General features: G+C 43.5%; 3 protein-coding genes across 5 annotated transcripts in view; 1 reads left to right on the forward strand and 2 right to left on the reverse strand.

Annotated features, from left to right (window-relative positions):
* Positions 1 to 1,515: 1,515 nt before the first annotated feature.
* Positions 1,516 to 6,000, reverse strand: sertad3 (SERTA domain containing 3). Of its 3 annotated transcripts, none has more exons than XM_030744860.1 (2): positions 5,796 to 6,000; positions 1,516 to 3,560 (listed from the first exon to the last, which is right to left on the reverse strand). In XM_030744860.1, the coding sequence occupies exon 2, from the start codon at positions 3,551 to 3,553 to the stop codon at positions 2,681 to 2,683; it is 873 nt and encodes a 290-aa protein (XP_030600720.1). In that variant the 5' UTR covers positions 3,554 to 3,560; positions 5,796 to 6,000; the 3' UTR covers positions 1,516 to 2,680. The 3 variants fall into 3 exon arrangements, with proteins under 3 accessions (XP_030600720.1, XP_030600718.1, XP_030600721.1); XM_030744858.1 differs by lacking the exon at positions 5,796 to 6,000 and adding an exon at positions 4,960 to 5,285; XM_030744861.1 differs by lacking the exon at positions 5,796 to 6,000 and having other exon boundaries at positions 1,516 to 3,096; positions 3,328 to 3,815.
* A 1,286-nt stretch (positions 6,001 to 7,286) lies between these two features.
* blvrb (biliverdin reductase B) lies at positions 7,287 to 11,808 on the reverse strand. Its single transcript, XM_030743486.1, has 5 exons — positions 11,640 to 11,808; positions 10,271 to 10,432; positions 9,303 to 9,392; positions 8,990 to 9,121; positions 7,287 to 7,796 (listed from the first exon to the last, which is right to left on the reverse strand). The coding sequence occupies exons 1-5, from the start codon at positions 11,722 to 11,724 to the stop codon at positions 7,642 to 7,644; spliced, it is 624 nt and encodes a 207-aa protein (XP_030599346.1). The 5' UTR covers positions 11,725 to 11,808; the 3' UTR covers positions 7,287 to 7,641.
* Positions 11,809 to 13,135: 1,327 nt separating this feature from the next.
* The window catches only part of sptbn4b (spectrin, beta, non-erythrocytic 4b), a 99,676-nt gene continuing 92,420 nt past the window's right edge, over positions 13,136 to 20,391 (forward strand). The window contains exon 1 of the mRNA XM_030743706.1: positions 13,136 to 13,237. The gene's annotated coding sequence lies outside the window, so the exon portion shown is untranslated. The remainder of the gene's footprint in view (positions 13,238 to 20,391) is intronic.

A 20,391-nucleotide genomic window follows, 5' to 3' on the forward strand; every position in this document is an offset into this window, starting at 1 on the left:
ATGAAAAGAGATATGGAGATGAGATTCTGCAGCCAGTGGATATCCCATATCTCCAGTCGGTGGATATCCCATATCTCCAGTCTGGGACTGAACTCAGTCCTCCAAGTGCTTCCTCATAGGGGGTCGTTTTGACTGTTGGGTTTTCTTTGTAATTATTGGAGGGTCTTTACCCACAACATAAAGCACCTTGAGGCGACTGTAAAAAATAAATTGAACTCTGATAGCTGCTGTTCACACCTGTTTTGGGGTCAGCCAATAGAAAAAAAAGCCCAACAAATCATCTCAAACTGGGTTCTTGAATGAAGCTCATTTCACTCAAATAGCCCTCTCACAAGGTGTACCTAATAAAGTGGACAGTGCGTTTATTTCCACCCCTCTCAGCTCCCTGCAGTTAAACGTCCTCTCTGCGTATCACAGCTTTTCAACAGAAATTCAACACTGAAAGTCAAGCACACGTTTTCTTCATATAGTTGCATATTTAATTAGGAAGCATCAGTACAGGTAATCAGATTTTGTGAAAATACAGTACGTTGGCATCCTGTCCTACATTTCAAAACTCATCTTACAGATCTCTCAAATGTAGAGAAAATAAAAACTGCCATGACAGTATTTTAATATACCATTAGTAATATGTCAGCATGGTGTGACAATAAATTACTCACTGTTAACAAAATGTGCATTCATAAATAGTTTACAGCTGCAAACCAGCCATTCAGAAAGCATGTATGCATAAAAACTTCCATAACCTGGATATAAAAATACAAAAAAAGGCACCGTGCCTGCTCCAAACATTTCACCCTGTGACGTTGGGACGTTTTATGAAACAGAACTCCATTTTGTGATCAAAATGAGCAGTTTGCTCCTGTAATGTCACTTTAAAATAAATAAATACTGTTAGTAAACTTATGAGTCCACATTATGGCCAAACCGCCATAATTCAAACGTAAACCAGTCAGAACGTGAAGCCTGCTGAAACAGCCCCTGATCAATATTTTTGATTAAAAAAAATAAATATCACATATTCCTGGCTGTTTCTACTGTTTGAAACCCTGACCTGATCACTGAGCATCTGACATCAATAAAAAAAATGAGGTTAAGAGGCTGACCTACAATATTAGTGTTTGGGCCGTCCTCTCCATCCATCATCATCAAATCAAATCTCAGAGCCCACATTTTACTTTTATGGTCATGAGGATTTGTCTCACGTGCTGCTAACAGTCAGAAAGCCGCATGAATCAAACCTGTAAATGCAGCTGTTTAGCTGAGCTTACATCCACACTGATACTTTTCATTAAAAGACAACCATCTGTTCAGATGAGTGTTTTAGCAATTTTATAAATAATCTCTGTAAACCAGCGCTTCTCAAACTCTTTGTGGCCGTCGCGCTTCAGAAGCCAAAAACACACCCCGATCACCAACAACAGGAAAAGGTCAAAGCTGGATTTTACTTCTACAAAGGTGCAACAGCATCAACCCCCCCCCCCCCCCCCCCCCCCCCCCATTGTTTTTCACCCTGTTGTCTGTGCCACAGTTTGAGAACCACTGGTTTGAGCTAACATGCAGGTAAACACATCAGGTTGGCTGGTTGGCACTGAGACAGCCTGCACCCGTGCTCAGAGCAGGCAGAGAGCACGGATTTAAAAATGGTGGTTTGGCACATTATAAAACCACAACAGTGAAATGAAACCTCAAAGTGGTACCTGGGCCCGGATGTGATGGATCCATCATTCCCACCCATTCAGATTCAAACATAATCACAGAAATGTTCAAACTAAGACTGCATTTATAAACGTCTCAGTGCAGTGTGGATGCTAGGTGCAAACATAGTAAAACTGAGCTGTATTAATGTGGATGTCCCCACAGTTACATTGGAAACACGGGAACTCACACATGCACTGCAGCCCTGAATGTCCTCAGCATCACTCAGCAGGTTTTTGCATCAAGAACACAAATATCAGATATGACCTTTACCTGTGCCGGGGGGTAAAGGTCTGCGTAATGTCCGAGTAAAAACAGAGCAGGTAACGGCAAGCTATGCAAAGTCTACCTGAGTTTATGATAAAGTTAAAAGGTCTCAACTAGGATCTTCATGAGATGCTCACAATAAAACCGTTCCCTCACATCATTCTGACAAGAGGAAGAGGAGGATACTGGGACGGAGGAAGAGGGCGAAGGAAGGCGCATCAGACTTGGACTGAGAGGAGGACGAGGAGGAGGAAGACCTCCGCATCCTCTGGTGAGAGCTTATGCTTCTGCCCCCTTGGAATCATCATCAAACTGTGAAGTAAGGTAAAATCCATCTGCAGTTATTTTATATGTATTACTTTGTAAATAATCATCGTGATATACAGAGACCCTCAGCTCCAGTAAGGGGATTTTTTTTTTTCTTAGAAACTAATTTGTCCTGTTTACACATTAAAAAAAAATAAAAAATTGTGTGCACAAGAATTAAAACTATAAATTAAAACCCTTACGGGACTTCGGGAGCTCTGTAGGTTTGTGTGAAGGACATTCATAAAAACAACATCTAAATTCTGATATGACGACCAAAACACAAAGTTTGTTTAAACAAGTAGTCGCACCGCAGTTACCACACTCAGAAACACTGTTTTAAGGCAGTCGACGGCTCTTAGAGGGCTCACGACGGTTACTGAACGGAGTCAGCGCCGCCTCGCCGCCATCATGCCAACTGGCCAATCAGAGCAGGCTGGGCTTTTTGGGAGGAGGGTGTCAAAGAGTGTGGGGAGAAAGGGGAGTGGGGGGAGAAAGGTGGCAGGTACAGAAAGAGGTTGTCCCCAACTGCGTGTCCACCTTCAGTGCTTCTGTGCCCAATCCCGCCCATGTCCACGTCCACCAGGGACGTGTCTATATCCTGGAACAAGTCCTCCACAGTGAAATCACCAAGGTAGCTGGACCTCATTACCTCCATGCTGCTGTCCTCCTGCTGCTCCCTGCTGTCTCCATGATTTACCAATGTCACACCTCCCTCATAGGGCCTCGACATGTTCTCCAGGGGCCTGAGGGGTGTCCGTGAAGCTGCCTGAGGATTCCCGTCTATAGTAGAGTCCAGTGCAGCAAGAATAGAGGAAATGACAACTGAAAGAGATGAATCAGTATCAGTGGCCATCGATCCCCAGTCGTCATCATCTTCTATAGTGATGTGGAAATTTGATTCACTTGAGTAACTCGTCTTTTCAGAAGAATCTGATGAGTAATTTAAGGAAACCGCGGGGCAGCTGGCAAGAGCTGAGCAGCCGTCAACCGTTACAGCAGAGTGCCGTTTTGCTGCAGCGACAATACTTGCTGACAGTGCAGGTGAAGAGGTACCTGGAGGCTGCGACACCTCCGCAGACACCTGCAGGCTGATCTGCCGCAGGGTGTTGGCTATCAGGACGGACCGCCGCAGGCTGGGCTCGCGCAGCTGCTGGCCACACCGATACTTGTTGAGGGAAACTGCGAACACAAACTGCCGCTGGCTCTCCCAGGTGGGACCTCTGCTGTCTGAAGCCTCCTCCTCCGTCCAGAGTTTGCGCTTCTCCCCCCTCTGCGTCATCGTTAAACTGCAAAATAAGGCACAACCGTTAACAACAGTTAACATTTTGTAAATTATCCCCTTGCAGTTTATTTCCATTTAGGATCGCTTGGATTCAAAAGCGGAGCCTAAAGAAGAAGAATATCAAAATGCTGCTGAAGTAGTCGCCCACCATTTAATTTAAAATAATTTGAAACAGGCAGACAGACGGGCTTGTCTGGCACATTTTCCTTTTTTAAGCTTATGCGCAAACCTTTCATAAAGCAGATGATTGAAAACAGAAAGGCGCAAAGCATTCACATGTAGGGTTTCTGTGACGAGCGGGTTCAACACAGCCAATGGCCCACTGACCCAGGACCAGTAAAAAGGATGCTGGCTTAACTGGCCATGGAAGCCACACTGACAGAAATGAACCCTAAACCTACATTTTTTTCTTTCTCACAGTAAATACTTTCACATTAAAATGTTAATAAAAATCCTTCATCGTGCCTGCTGAGATGTGATAAATGTGAAGGAAGGAAAACCATGAAGCAGCTAAAATGAAACTTCCTGTATGCAGTCAAACTGTTTAGTTTGGATCATATAATAAAGATTTGGGACATCTTTCTGTAACCTTTGCTGAAGGCAGACATCCACCTCTGATACCTCCATCTACTCCACTACATGTACTTAGTTACTAATTAGTTACTTAGATCGATTATTAATACACATTTTTAAATGCAAATAATGTACATTAATTAATGTTTGTTGTCAGGTGAAACAATGCAGGAGCCAGTGGAGGACACTGACTTTAGGACATCTTTATAAATCAAACTGCTCTCGTCTATAAAATAATTTTCCAGGTAATGTCTCACCTGTGTATCAATCCCCCACTGAAAGGCAGAGGTGGGAAGTAACAAAGTACAAATACATCGTTACTGTACTTAAGCAGAGTTTTCAGGTATCTGTACTTTACTTGAGTTAAAGTAAAGTACTTGTGTTTTTAACACAAGTACTTGTACTTCTACTTAAGTACAGAATGTCAGTACTTTTGTTACCTCTGCTGAAAAGCGTGCATTTTCCTGAAACAGCTTCACTCAAACCAGCGGGCCGAGCCGTAACATTACACCCCAAAAGAGTAGAAAAATAATTTTTTTTAAATATAAGCTTATGTGCCTTTAGGTGCTGTGTATAAAGCTGCCCTGCAGACCTCAGACTAAAATGGAGAGCCTGTAAACGAGCGCAACAATGCGGGTACTTTAAACGGGGAGTGGGGGTTGTAACGCTGGTTTCAGTGTAGGAGGGAAAAAGCAGGCTCGCCTGAGGCCGCTGAGCAAAAAGACAAACGACTCACGGTGACATTAACTGACTCAGAGACGTTCAAACTCATCGCAGTAAATCAAACAGCCTGTTAGCGTGTGGAAAATGAGCTCTTTAAGCAAACCGACCTGTTGAATCACTTCTGTCCTCGCCGAGTTCAGGCGCTGCTTTTTGACCGCCTCCGCTTCGACCTTAACGAGCAAATTTACCGTCACGAGTTTTTCTCGGATCATCCAGAAATAAGTTCACGATTAAACATCAATTTAAAACTGTAGTTTCGGGTTAAAGGCCTAAACTTTCCTACTCGGCGCTGCCTCACGTCCGCCTCGGTCTTCTCCCGCCCGTGATTTGAGTTTCACACCAAGAGCTCCACAGTTGGGGGTTGGCTGGAGAGAGGGATTGTGGGTAATGGAGTTTTTATACGTTACATTCCACCAGTGACGATTCCGTCTACGAAACGCATTAAATCCACGCTAAACACGTTGTATAGCTAATATATTATTGAGATTATATTTATTATAATAATGTATGGGTGTAAATTAACCGCTACTCCAACTACCAGATTGTTTACCTCGTTATTATATAATTACCGTTGCACCTATTCCTAAATGATTACATCACCAAGTGAAGTGGGATTCCTCTCCTTATATCGGCTTTTAGTGCTGACGCTTTTATTTAAGCAAAAAAAAAAAAGAAGCAAATAACAGCAAAAAGAAAAAAACTGACAAAAGTTTCCGAATAAGGTTAAAAGTCAGCACGTCTCAATTCTTTGGTAATTTTAAGTTTAATGCTAAATCCAACACAAACTGGGTTTAAATATACATATTTCTCAGTGTGACATCGAAAAGCCAAAGAGAATAAAGAAGCTGTCCCACACGTACACGTCACACAGCAAAGGTCATTTAAAATCTAGTAAAACATGCTTGTTTGAATCAGTCTTCTTTGAGCCAGGTGAGTTATTTACCTGAACGCGACGCTCAGCGAAGCGCCCCTCTGCTGCCCCAGAGCCCCAACGTGTTGGATTTTAATTCCAACATCTGACTTTCAGTGACATGAAGTCAACTTTGAAAGGACAGCTGCTCCTCTGCCCCGAAAAGCACGACCTACCTGCTCGAAACTAGAAGCGAGTTCCTGTAGTCTCTTTCAAAATAAAACTCTGTGAGGTCTCTATGAAGTCATCAGTGGTGATGACCCCAACCCTAATCCCTAGTAAAGTTTTGGATCAAGCCCGAGATTTAAAAAAAAAAAAAAAAAAAAAAAAAGCAAATACATTCATTTCCTTGTTTTTTTCAAAATAAAGGGTCATAGGTCAGGTCCGGCTGAGGCATGGGCGACATATGCGGCTGCATGGACGACATATGCGGCTGCATGGGCGCCCCGCAGAATATAAACCAAATTTGGTTTGGATGACCGCCAGGGGGCATCCAAGAATTGTGCAGTTGTAACGATGCTAATTTAATGAGTAGACTACTTGCTGACTGACTTCGTGCATTTGGGTTGTTTGGGCAGGCATGCGCACTGGCAGTGCTCCAGGTGACCTTGATGGTGCAGCAGTTAGGGATCATTTGACATTTGACATCCTGTCAGCGTGTCACCAGCCTCAATGGCAAAAATGTTTCTAGCTGATTGGGTCTTCGATGTCAGGGCTGTTGAATATTTACATGGTTCAGTGGATGGGGATGTGCTAGCTGGGCACATGTTGGCTTTATTCGTGGATGTTCAGGCGTAACTGTGCATTTGTGAGCTTAACTGGGGTCATTTAACTTGACTGGTTTAACTGCTGAAACACTGGGCAGGTCACATGTTGCAGTAGATGCTGCTTTTATGCCTCATCGTGGTGCCGGTGACATTTTTAGTCTTTGCACATCTGAACCTTCCACTAGTTTAAAACAATTATTTTCATTGTTGAACCTTTGCTATCTTATCAGTCTGGTCCTGTGTTTTTCCTTCTTCGATATCTCAGTATAAGTGATTCACCAATATGCCATAGAGGCTGTGTACTGTGTGTGATTTGGAAGATTGTCAGACGTGTCCAAAAGTAGGTCAAACACCATAAACGGCATTTCCTAAAAAGCTTATGCCCTCTGGATTGGATATGACATGCACTGATCCGTGTCCCACCCTCCTCAGGGGTGTGGGCATGACATAGTTTTACAATATGTATCATACTGAAATATATTGTTTTTCTATGGGCATGTGTACATGTGGCTGAACCAGCACTGCATCCCAAAAATCAAATTTTGCTCAGGGCCCCTTCAAGGCTTGGGCCGGCCCTGGGTAGGGTCATCAGCAGTGATTACTTAATACATCACATTTCAAACATTTACAGTTTTTCCTAATAATACTTAATAATAATCAATGATATTATACTGAAGATTTGGAGAAGTGTATACACGTATTATAATTCTATTTCAGGTGAGTGTTGTGGAGCGGACTGCTAACTTCACATGTTCACTTTAGTACAGAAAAGTCTTTTATTTTTAGGAGCTATAAAGTGGAAGGAGGTCAGAACAGTAGGATCAGCTGATGTAATGCCTGATGTACAGAAACAATAGAAAGAGCTGAAGTGACCCAACAGGTTTGGCACTTGTTTTGAAAATGTCCCATTTGTGCAGCTGATAAAAAAAAAAAAAAAAAAAAAATGGTAAGAAAATAACAAAGCAAAAGCTTCTGAATCATAATCATGAAAGGGGAAAAGGAGGGAAGCTAAAAAAAGACACACACAAACTACTAGTTCAACACAAAACTCTTCCCTTCATTCATCTCTCAGCATCAGTGGCAGGAAGCAACTTAAAGAAGCATCAGCAGGACTATTTGTACTCTCCGCACACTCCAACTGTTTTGGCGTCCCACTCTGAAGAGGAGAGGCACTTAACGAAGAAATGTCCCAGGTCGTGTTTAGAGATGGCTCTTCCCTTCAGCATGTTCTCTGTCACCGTGTAGTTCTCCGTCAGAGGAAGGTCACCTGGGCAGGAAGGCAGAACAAAAGCTCTGAACAGCTACAAGAGAAAATATGAATACGCTCAGTATTTACAACAGGAACATCACGGCATACAGTCCCAGTGTGACCTGAAGTGGGCTGGAAGAGCAAAGCCACTGAGTAACAGCCAGTGAGCAAACTCACAGGAGTGCAAGTCCATTCTGAAAACATTTACCCTCTGACTTACAGAAAGATGATGAGCTGCCTGGGATGAAAGAGAGATGAATGAGATGAAATGAAGTGCGTGGCTCCTTTTCCTTAAACAACTTACTTCGGTGTAGTCGGGAAGGCCAAGGTTAAAGATACTTTTTGTAAAAACCCTTCTGCAAAATGTAATACAAACCTTCACCACAAGAGGGCAGCATTTTAGAACATTTCAGTGGAACTGTACCGACAAGCTAGCATTATGTTTTTATGTACTGTGAATTATTTTGCATTAAAATCCTGAAAGACGAGTTATAAATAATTGAATGTTTGTTTTAATGTTTTGTTTTGTGTGTGGGTTTTTTTTTGTGTAATCGGTTCTCTTCTGGCTACCAAAATAAGTCACCTAAATATGACAGGATCACAAATTCTGTATGAATGCTGACCTAAAACTAGCTTAAATGATGGCTCATGTTGGACTCTGGACTGCCCAGATCCTCCACTCACTGCACCATTCGCAGGTTCAAAGTGAGATTACACAACAGTACAGCACTATCTGAACTTCAGTTAATATCACTGCAACACAATACAGAAATCTCTTGGACATAATGTCATAGCTGCCCCCCCACCCCAACTTATTATTGATAGGTTTAGTTAATTTTAGAGGGATTAAAGTTTTTATACATTTTTTAAAACTTTTATATAGAATAAGAAAGAGACAGATATCAAGGAAAGATGTCAGAATACAGCATTATTGGATCAGTATTAAAGAAATTATTATTAACTGCCACACACAGTGGCAACATTTCCTTTGGGTCAAATTAATCTTGAATATCTTAAATAGTTTGGCAGGTAGCTTCAATAAATAAGGTCTGATACTCCGGGATCTTAAACACTTTTAAACTAATCTTGTCTTAAACGTCTGATCCTGAATTATATTGAATTATACCAGAAATAGTTTTCTGGATTTGATTTGGATGAAGCTTCAAATGGACGTTTGTAGCAAAAACTCTTGGCTTCCTCTTCCTACTGACCTCCAATGTGAGGAGGCATGACAGCCACGTAGTCCAGGCCCGATGTCTTCAGCACGGTGTACATCCTGTCGTGGTCCTCTGTCACAGGAACCAGACGGGGCGGCACTTTGGAGCGATCCCACAGAAGGAAGGCTGGGAGGGAAAGAGGTGAGAAACACAGATGTCAAACATGAGTACATATCACAGATTGTTGTGTTTAGCAAAGAAGAAAAAAAAAAAAAATCTTAAAATCCCTCTGAGAGGAATCACTTTACATAAAACAGCCAGACAGCACAGACTTTGGAGCCCTCCTCTCTATATCAGCGAGTCATACCCGACATGCAGCCAATCACTTTGCGGATCCCCCGTGACTTCATAGCTTCCACGATGTTCTTGGTGCCTTCAGACATCATGGTTGTTGGGCCTAACGAACAGGCGTGAGATCAGAGATGATACAGACACAAAACTGCAGAACATAGTTGGTTACTGTTGGGCTTCACTAAACCCCCAGTGTGTGCTCACAGAGGCAACAGAGCTTTTAAAAGGTTTACAACACCAAATGAGTTAATATTTGATTAAAATTGAAAGGAAGCGTCTTGTTTCTGAAGGGAATTTTGCCTCAGGTTTTTTTATTTTTCAGTCAAACTGTGTTTATGTGATAGGTTTGGTGTCTGTTAGCAGGATTACTCAAATGTTATAGATGGATTTGAATGTAATTTTTACCAGAGGTGGGGTTTGGCCCAAATTAAAAGCAATACAATTTTAGGGTTGATGCACATCTGCATCCAGGAATTGTGAAATAGTAAAAATTGGACATTTCATATCATATCTTCATGAATACACATCAAAATTAAATCAGAAAAAGTGGGAGACGTTGTGTTGATGTTCTGAAAAAAAAATATCAAAAAGTAATCCAGATCCAAACATCCTCCTGGATCCAAAGACTCAGTTTATGGTGTGGAGGAAATACCCAACCTTGGTGCTGATACACAGTCTCAGACTGCTCGTTTTTATAGACTCGGTAGTTTAATTTAATACATTAATGATTGTATATGTATTCAATAAACCATACATATGTTATTTAGTTTCATGTAATAATTGCAGTTCATCTCCTATACTGCATATGCCATAATGTTTTCACATGTATTATGGTGACCTCTGGTGGTTGTCTTACGTTATTACATCGCTGAACTACACAGTCCTGTAAGGTGAACATGACCAGTTCTGTAAGGAAATTGAACTTTAAGATTCAGTGCTTGCTTTATGTATTTTTTTACAGTTAATACAAACATATTTACTCACTGAGGTCATTCCTGGTGCCTAAGATGATGATGACAGCATCCTGGCCCTCCAACGTCTTCTTTACGTCCTCTTTATTGAGCACGTCTCCCACCACCACCCTGGACGCCTTGTGGTCAGCAGGCAGCTTGGCGGGGTCGCGCACCAGCACCGTCACATTGTATCCTGAAAGAAGAAGAAACACGGAAATGAAGCTGATCGTCGCTCACCGTCACCCTCCTAAACACACTGTGCTTGTTGTTTGTACCGGATTCACATGGTGTGTGTACATTTTGCAGGATCTTGCAGTCCTGTAAATGTGGAAGGAGAAGTGTCGCTTTTATTTGGTGGCTGCAGTGAAGGAAGGAATAAAGGGACTTGTCTTGGTGACACACTGACAACAGAGCATCTCATCTGGTTGGCAGCGACACTCAAACTGTCACTTTCACCTGTTTGGTGATGGTGCAGAAACTGCTGCATGTGATAGTGAGGCATTAAAGTTGTACAATAAACCGTTTCATGAGCTTTTACTGCCTTTTTTATTGTGTCCCTCTTTAATTCTGTAGTTTTAGGAGTATTCCAGTCTCACTTTTTCTTATAAATTGTATTCAATTTGTTTAAAAAGTGCAATAAAAACGGCGCCACTGACTGATTAACTCGTCTTTTCCAGCTTCAGCAGAGATCCCACCCTCACTGTGGAGGCGAGATAGTGAACAGCTTCTTACTATCAGCTCTGCTGTGACTCAGCAGAATCCTGACCGTAACGCTTAACATGACTCAGCAGTTTCCCCCCCGGGTGAGCAAAAGGAAAGGAAATGAAAATGTTGCTAAATCAAATGGATCATATGACTTGGTGTGTTTGTGTAAGTGAGTTTTATTTGAGGACATCAGGTGATTGCTGTTACAGCACCAAAGATTACAGGTAGAAACAGCGCTCTGAAACTTGCTGGAAAAGGTATTCAATCATTAACGCAATTAACCCACAATTAACTAATAAATAATTGTAATCAAACCTGAGCAAACACCTTGATAAAAGGTATGAGTACTGGCTTGAACAGACGTCCACACAGCGGGTTTTGTTTCATTTATGATATAAATATGATCCTGTTCACCTTTCTGTTTAACTCTCACAGCAGACTGCGGTTATTACGCAAAGAAACCCCGTGACCTCCACAGGTGGACCTGTAACTGCGCCGCTCCAGCACCGCCATCTGCAGAAACAGACTGAAGTTTTCTCTGCGCTGCAACTTTAAACACATTAACAATGCATGAAAACCGGACCGAAACCCGGCGGACACCCCGGTGTGTCCCCCGCACACAGCACAACCACCAAAAGGCACCAATGCGTGATCTATTCTACTTCTTCTAAACTCTGTTTATTCTTATTCCTCACCTGCAGCCACCGCTATCGGCAGGGTCGCCAGCCCGGTCATTCCCGTGGCTCCAAATATCGCGACGTTTTTAATGGAGTCCGACATCGTTTGTATCGAGGGCGACGCACGACGCAGCAACACCTGGTCCGCTGAAATGTGTCAGAAGCAGAAGATCCTTAAAAAAATACAGTTGGCCTTTCAAGAAACGCCCATTTTCAGCGACAGGACGGCGCTTCCGCAGCTCAGGCTCCGCCCACACGGAGCCTTAAAGGAGCCGCGCAGCTGCGGCCGCGCGCCACATCGCAAACCCGCATCCCTGAGCAGAGAAACCGCTTCTGACCACGAAAATCAGCCACTGAACATATCTGAATATTACCGATAAATGAGCCTATCAGCGTCACTAACAGCTGGAAGCGGTTCAAATCTTTTCCCTCTTTCTCCACCTGTGGAGGAGGTGTGTGGATGTAGTGAGGGAGGACACTCAGGGGGAGAGGATAGAAGAGATGGGAAGAGATGGAGGCAGACGATCTGCTGTGCTGACACCTAAACACAGCAACTGAAAGAAGAACTTTTTGTTGTCGTACTGCATCTACTTTTATTTTTTATATGTGTTTTATATATGACTTTTTTTTTTTATAAAAGTCTTTTGTTGCCTTGTTCATGTGACAATGTTTTAAATAAAGTTCTTTGAAAGAAAGAGAGTAAAAGTTAAAAGAGGGTTAAAAAACAGACACCGACAGCTAACGTCTATCCACTGCACCACAGAGTTTCTTTATTAGTTCTTACACTTTAACAACGTGCCTGAGGTAAGATTTGTGTCAACACTATTCATATCTGAGTACATATTTACATTGTAGCAAATGTGTTGTCTCAACTTGTTACACTGAAAGCTGAGTTTGGAGTTCAGTTGCTTCTAGAGTGGTTTAAAGGTACCTTTTGTAATTATCCTCTGCAAATATTTGTTAAACATTTACCACCAGGGGCGCCGTTTTTTTGTTTTGGACATAAAGTCACAGACTCTTTCTTCACATTTGGGTGAGAGTTTTAGTGAATTTTGGATGGTTTTCAATCATTTTTAAACACAAGAGTTTAAAACTCAAAACTCAAAATAGAAATAATCCAAAGATAGTGCTTTATTTTTCAATCTTTTTGTTTGATTTCTTTTATTTTTTGTGCCTTTCTGTTCATATTTAACACTTTCACCACCCCCCACCCCCACCACCCCCTGTCTCTCTCCCATTGATGCTGATATTTCTCTCCAGCATCCACAGCAAGGAGGAGGAGGAAGGAGGAGGAGGAAGGAGAGGTTGTGTCAGGTGGAAACTGGGACCTCTATGGATATCATCATCACCCTCCACCGGCACTCTCAGCATCTCCCGGCCGGCGCTCACGCAGCGCCCTTTTTCGTGCGCTAAGGCGCAGTTTTTGCTTCCGTAATTACCCAAACCAGCCGCTTCCTCGTGTAACAGGGACTAATCGAGGGAAGACCCTGCTGGAATAAAAGCAGAGCGTCGATCTCCTCCATTGATAACCCGCTCTCCTCATCGATTCAACCCAGCGACGTCTTGGTGAAGGAGGAGGACAAAACCAATCCAAAAACCTGCCTCTGAAGCTAAAGGTAAGGACGATCAAAAGGCGACAAGATGCTTCCTTTTCACTTGGATGCCGTCTTATTTTGTCATTCCCCGTGTGAGAGCAAGGATGCATGGGTTCTCCCCCCCCTTTTTTTTGCTGGGATGCCGGCCTGCATTTTGGGTGCAGGGTACCGCAGTGATCCGGCAAAGGGACGGACCGTTTCGTGTCTTATTTTCACTCACATGTGTACGCGATGCACGCCTGGAAAGGTGCTGATGATGCCCGCTGCATCTGATGGTCTCATTTGAAGGAGAAATAGAGTGAGAAGCAGAACAGCGGCCTAGTTTGGGGGGCTATGGTTCGTGGTTGCATGTTTTTGGCTTCTGTGTAACCTTTACTTTACATTAGAGATCTTTTTCTGGGGGGGGGGGGTCTGTCTCCAAATGTCAAACTGTACGCGTGTGCATGCTGCAGCAGAACTTCACCAGAATAAATCTCTACAGTGATGCTCTATGCAGCATTTTAGCAGGAAGTTAAAATGTGCCTGTGGTCTCATTATGTGACTTTAAATTACTTTCGCTTTTCTGCACCTTCCTGCCCAAATCCTGGAGGGATTCTGCTGTCCTGCAGGGGGGGTAGATTGACTCCATTTATTCAGATGCTTCGCTTTGACAGGGCCTAAAGCTGCATGCATTGCGTTAGCAACACGAGCAGCAGATGCAGTGCAGCCTGTCTAATGTCTGTTTGATCACTGCTGCAGTAAAAATGCTTTGCATGGAGGCATGTCACGGGCCACTGCATGTCCTTTCTGCCTCGATCTGAAGTCTGCAGGCAGGTGTGACTTAGTTGGTTAGTGCCGGTTTGTGTGTGTGATGGAGTAGCTATCTATGTATCTATAAAAGGAGGAAAGTAGAAAAATATTTGTCGTGAGCAGAGACATGCAGTTGTCTGTATTCATTTCATCATATCTGTCACTTCTTGTGAGTTTTCTGGGAGCCTGTTTGAACCCCAGTATTCCTCTGTAGGTTCATAATGCACACAGTACTTAATTATACCTCGTGTGGTGTTCGGCAGTTTACTATAACCTTTTCATTTTGTGTAGTTTCACTGATGTGCATATAATGCAAAATGATTCTGTTATGTTTAATGCTTTGAACCAACATCTGGTGACGAGTAAGATCAATCCATATACTTTAAATATTTAAAAATGTACCCTTTGCCTTTAAAATGGCCCCATTTCCTCATACTTCTTTGGAGGATTGTTCCAAGCATCTTGGAGAACTTTCCATGGTTCCTGTCCTGATCCCAGGACTGGGATCAGGACTTCTTCTTCCTTTCTCTGCTTGTATGTTTTGGGGTCTTTGCAATGCTGCACAGTAAATGGTAAATGGACTAGTTCTTATATGGCACTCTTCTACTCTGTCCGAGCACTCAGATACAACACGTTTACATTTACCCATTCATACAAGCACCTCCATGAGTAACTAAGCTAAGTGCTTACTGTCTAACATTCATACTTGGGGTTCAGTATCTTGCCCAAGGATACTTTGGTATGCAGCCCCGAGCAGCCAGGAATCAAACCGCTGACCTTCCAGTCAGTAGGTGACCTGCTCTACCTCCTGAGCTACAGCCAGCTGGATAAGGATCTAAACATCTTGTCTAAAATCTTTGCACAGTAGTGTAAATATATTATGTACATCTGTAGTGTTTCTCAGCTAGATTAACAGAGTTCTTTCTGGCCCTCTTCTTGTGTTCCCTGCCTGGAGGATAGACAGCCTCTCTGGGATGCTGAAGCCTGTTGTTGTGCTTTTGTTTTCCAGACAACAAGGCGACTGTTTTGAGACTCGTGCTCCTTCCTGAGATTCAGAACTTGGGCGTGGTTGCTGCTCTCGCTTCCAGATGTTGGTTCTCACTGCTGAGGTGAAGCGAGTCAAAGTGACTCAGTGCAGTGTGTAACATGCGTACTGTGTGACATCACAGTGAAGGATCTTGTGTGTGTGTGTGTGCGGGTGAAGGCGAGAAAGAGAGGAGCAGCATCTCTCGATCCAGACTCCCGAAGTTTCTGTTAGCTGAGAACATTCTGGATCAAGTTTGGGGTAAAACCTCAGGTCATGTCAGCTTGGGGTGTTCTGTCATTATGAATGAAGTGTTGTTGCATTTCCCAGATTGTTAAATGTTAATGTAAAAGCTGCAGAACGTTATTATTGAGTTTGTGGCTGCAAATTTTAATTTGTAGACAGCTCGGCAACAAATATTGCACAGGTGCAAGTCACCCGATTGCGACTAAAAAACATTAAATTGAATAGAAAATGTAAAATTATGGAGAACAATAAGGTTGGCCACAGCGTCCACTCACTGGCTGCTATCCAGCAGATAAATGTCCACCGTGGAGCCACAGCTATAAACCTGAAATCAACCTTTACCAGCTGTTGTGTTGCCTCTGACACGGGTTTGTATCGTTCTAGTTTGTCCGTTTAGAGAAACGTCTTTCCTGTCTGAAATAAGACATGAATGCTCTGAAAGCTCAGATGTCCCAGTTTTCCAGCAGCACTTAAACACAGAATGTGCAGGAGAGCATAAAAGATGGACGCAGCTTCCGGGTCTGAAAAGTGAAGCCGACGTGAAAGTGCATTCGTTCTTTTTGATACCTGCGGCTGCAGAAGGACCTTCGGTTCTGCTGAAGTCTGAGGGGAACACGGCCCACGGACTCGGTCAACATTTTCATCTTAGCTTTATGGGCTCAGTCGCTCGTTTCGGGTTATACTGAATAGAACATTTGGTCCATTTAGTGAATGCTGGCCATTCTAAGTTTCAGAAAGGAGGATCACCTGAGGTGTGCTCACTGGTGTCCCTCAGTTTCCCGCTCCGATCCACCCTTTGCTCATCATGTGGGGTTTCAAAACAAATGCTCAACTCGAGGCACGACTTCACTAACGAATGGGTGATGTCGGTTAGTTCTATGAGACAGCGGCTCTGTGATTTAAATCTAAGCCTAAATGAGGCGTCACCAACACGCTGTTATAAAGACAGCTGAATTCATGTGATTTAGCTGCTGTATTTAGCAGAATAGGGTTCTTGTGTAGTGCTTTTCCAATCTACACACTCATTCACACTTTCTGCAACTGACTGCTTTCTATCTAACATTCACACTCCGATGAGCACATCAGGAATCTTGTCCAAGGATACAGCAGGCTGGAGCAGCAGGAATCGAACCACCGACCTTCCGATTAGCCGACGCCCTGGTCTGCGTCCTGAGCCACAGCCACCAGATGCTGAGGACAAACTGTTGCCTGACCTAACATGTATCGGGAACTTTGGTTAAACAAATCCGGTAAAAAAGAACTTGCAGCCTGCCAATCACGCCTCGCTCCGCAGGTGAGCGTAATCATGTGACATGTGTCACATACACGGTCTCATTTCACAGCTGAGGATGCTCAGGATTCATATGTACTGCATATGCAGTGATCTGAGGCAGTTTTTGTGTTTTAATGGAGAATAATGTGAACTTTTCTCAGACCCTCCAAAGTCGGACACTTTATCACTTCATCTATTTTTAGAAATTCCAGTCGCTGAGCATTCACCTCACAACTGTCAATAGGCAGATGGGATATCAGCTAGCTAGCAGAGGGCATGATTAATGTCCCCAAATGATCTGTATGCGATGATATTGATGAAGACTAAAAAAAGGGGAGGAAGTGCACTGAGGGTCTGGTCCCCATTAAGCCTCAGAGACACAGAGCTGCTGCTGCTGACTGATTAACACTGGCAGCTGTCTCTCTTTCTTACTCTCCTCATCTTTCTGGTGATATGCCCCTCTGTCTGTCTCTGTTCAGTTTCTTCACGTTCCCCGAATCTCTCCAGTTCACTTCTCCTCCCATGTTCGCCTTCCTTTCCTGTAACAGCTATGTTCTACAACGTCACACTTTATTTTCATCTTTCCATAGCTTCCTGTCTGCTCCCGTAGTCCAGCTCCATCCCTAAATCTAACCTCTAAATCAAAGGTGATGGACAGTCCAGCATCCGTGAGGTACTTTAGGCTATTCTTGGTTCACTTGTGGAGTTATGTGAAGAGAAGAAATCGCCGTCTGAAGAATTTATCATTGCACAGGAGGTGTGCTGATCCATACACGAGATCTGAGGTAGAAATGTGGCGTGAACATGGGCAAAAATGTGACTTCTTTTTAAGCACAGTTTGTGTCCTCCTCTGCATTTTAAGATGTGAAGGGCACACAGATTACACTGATAACGCACTGATGAGGGATTAAAAACACTCAGCTTGTCTGTGAGTGTGTAATTTTAGAAAGGTCACACGGGGGTCACAAAAAAAGTGCTGAGTTGTGTTTTTTTTCTGTTTTAGTTTGGAAAACTGTGGAGCCCATCAGTAAACACGCAGTAACATACGTATACATACATCTTTTGAGGACACGTTTTATTAAACTGAGCACATAAACCAATGTGATGTTTTAGTGCTGACATGTGGAAAGCCCTGATGATGTCTCATGTGCAGAGGATTCAGACTCCATCAGATCTGCTGCCTCTGATTTTCAGTCCGGTTTGTGGATAATTTGCAGACCTCAGCCTTTTCTCACCGTTTCCTTAAGACTGAGACCATTTCCGATGAGGCTTCAGGGAACAGTAGACGGATCATCTGAGGGTCCAGATGCATCTCTCAGCTCCTGTCTCATCTCTTTGTCGGATCTTTTCCTATTTCTTAATGACGTGACTTTCAGATGCCGTTTATCTGCTGTAGAGATTTTTAGGCTTGGCACTTCTTCTTACCACTCCTCTAGTTTTCTAAATGTTTATTATTATGAACATTTGTAAACAGAGAGAAAGGGTAGGAGGGCAAGCATAGGGACTGACATGCAGGAAATGATCATTCATAACCCAGAGAAGCTGAGAGGGTCCATCAGCACCATCCTGCTTCACAGTCACCACTTTTTAGATTAGCACCGGTCCCCGGGACCATCGCTCTGCGGCCGCTGGCTGGTGACTGAACAGCTTCAATGCAGTATTTCAGGGCTTTCAAGGGCACCTGATGTTTGGCGTCCCTCGTAAGGTTAGAGGGTCGTCGTTCTTTGGCCGTTTGGGGGCGTCGTGCCAAAAGCTAACATCCAAAACAGAAGTTGCAGAACCCAGACAGAGAGGATGAGAGGTTAGGATGCAGGGAGCAGTGGGAATGGAGAGGACAGTGGACAAAGTGTGAAGGATAATAAAAGGGGAGGGCGGGGAGGCATGGGGGGGGGGGGGGGGTGATTTATTGTGGTTGCTCACTTCAACAGCACAGCCAGGCAATAATAATGCTGAGTGGAAAGCAGGAGGAAACAGAACGACTCTCATACGGACAGACGGACACTATCACTATCACACTATCACAGCACTATCAGGTGATTCACTGAATAATAAATCAAGATAATGACTAATAATTGTTTAAAGTGGGCTTATTGTGCATTTCCTTATTATTTGTGATATGGGTGTGTACAGTCATGGTAAAAAGGTAGTACATCCTATCTACAGGTTTTACAGAGGAGTTTGTGGTCGACTCAGTAACTGCAGCCTGCCTGGTGTCATGATCCACTTCAGCGCGTCTCCCTGTGTGTTCTTACTTTGCTGACCTTTCTAAGTTTCCTTGTACCTGATGTGCAAAGAGCAATAAAGTTGTGTGTTTCTGAGGTCACGCTTTGCCTCCCGAGTCCTGCGTCTGGGTCCTCGTCCTGCCTGCCACACTGGCCCAAATCAGCACCTCTGTGCTGCACCGTTGATACGAGGTGCTCTGATACGCTGTGTTTGGTTTACTCCAGATGTGCTGCTGTGCATTATGGACATCATGGTCTCATCTGTTCCTCTGAGTTTGTTCAGATGCAGCTTTGCAAAGCGAAGCTGTGCTGCCGTGTTGTTTTTAGAGAGCAGAGGCTTTCTCCTGCAGCCCTTCAAACCAAGCCGGACCTGTTCAGCCTTTTTCTAGCTGTGCTGTCATGAAGTTCACCTCAGGTTGTATTTACCTGCTTTTAGGATCTGCTGTATATGTAAAACCTTAGAACTGAAAGAGGGGGTACTTTCTTTTTACCATGACTGAATATTATTATTAGGTGGAAGTTTATATTAAAATTGATGAATTTTCAAATCACGAGATCAGCATATGTGCAATTCCTGTGAGCCAGAAGCTCAGGTTCAGACATGTTTTTGTTACTCTTGACTCTAAATGATGTCAGTAAGCATGGCCATTCCTAATATGGTCATCTCAGGCACGCAAATCAGTATTTGCTGTACTCAAGCAGCCCTGATGGATAGCTGTGGAGTATTGCTCAAACAAAACAAGCGACTGAAGACGTCACAGGCACGTCTGAAAATGAGCGATTAACAGATTAATGTGCAAAAGTTTGTTTTAAAAGCTGAGACGCCATCCCTCACAGGCGTCCCTCACAGGCGTCCCTCACAGGCGTCCCTCACAGGCGTCCCTCAGACTGGCAGGAGTCTGGATTATAAAACTCTGAAGTAAAGAAAGTGTCTGAAAGAGCAGCGACTGAGCTGAAGCGACGGCCACTCTGATCGAAGACGACATCTCTGGGCAAAGTTCCTGTTTTTGCTGTCCTATCGTTACCAGAGTTAATTTCATTTAGTTCAGAATTACTATCACAGGTTGCCAAGCCCAAGGTGAACTACTGGAATAACACATTTTAGTTTACTGTCAATAATGCTTATGAAAACAAGCAGATCCTGGTGGGAAACCAAAGCAAAATGTTAAATTGTGGCAGTACGGTCGGGGCCATGTGACTGCAGCACTAAAGGTGTCCTCAAATCAATATCAATATACAAAAAGTAAAAGAGGCTGGGACAGATGTACCAGTACCTGGGGGCTGCTGAAGCAAAGTAACTTTGCAAGCAGGCAGGTGAGCAATCTTAGGAGCAATCTTAGCAATCTTAGGCAGCCCACCGGAAGTGAATCACTGTAGGCAAAATGATAGGAGCAAACCTCCATCAGCAAACCTCCATCAGCAGGAAGTTAAAAGCTTACCTAAAATCAGACTCCAAACATAAATGGGACAGTGTTGGCTTTATTTGTGTGGTTTTCCTCTGTATCCACAGTTTAACAATGTGTGAGAGATTTCAGAGATCACACACACACACACACACACACACACACACACACACACACACAGTTCCACCATGGAGAGTTCAGAGAGGGTGCTGCTGTTT

This window comes from Archocentrus centrarchus, chromosome 13 (assembly GCF_007364275.1).
Source record: "Archocentrus centrarchus isolate MPI-CPG fArcCen1 chromosome 13, fArcCen1, whole genome shotgun sequence".
In the NCBI taxonomy this organism is placed as follows: domain Eukaryota; kingdom Metazoa; phylum Chordata; class Actinopteri; order Cichliformes; family Cichlidae; genus Archocentrus; species Archocentrus centrarchus.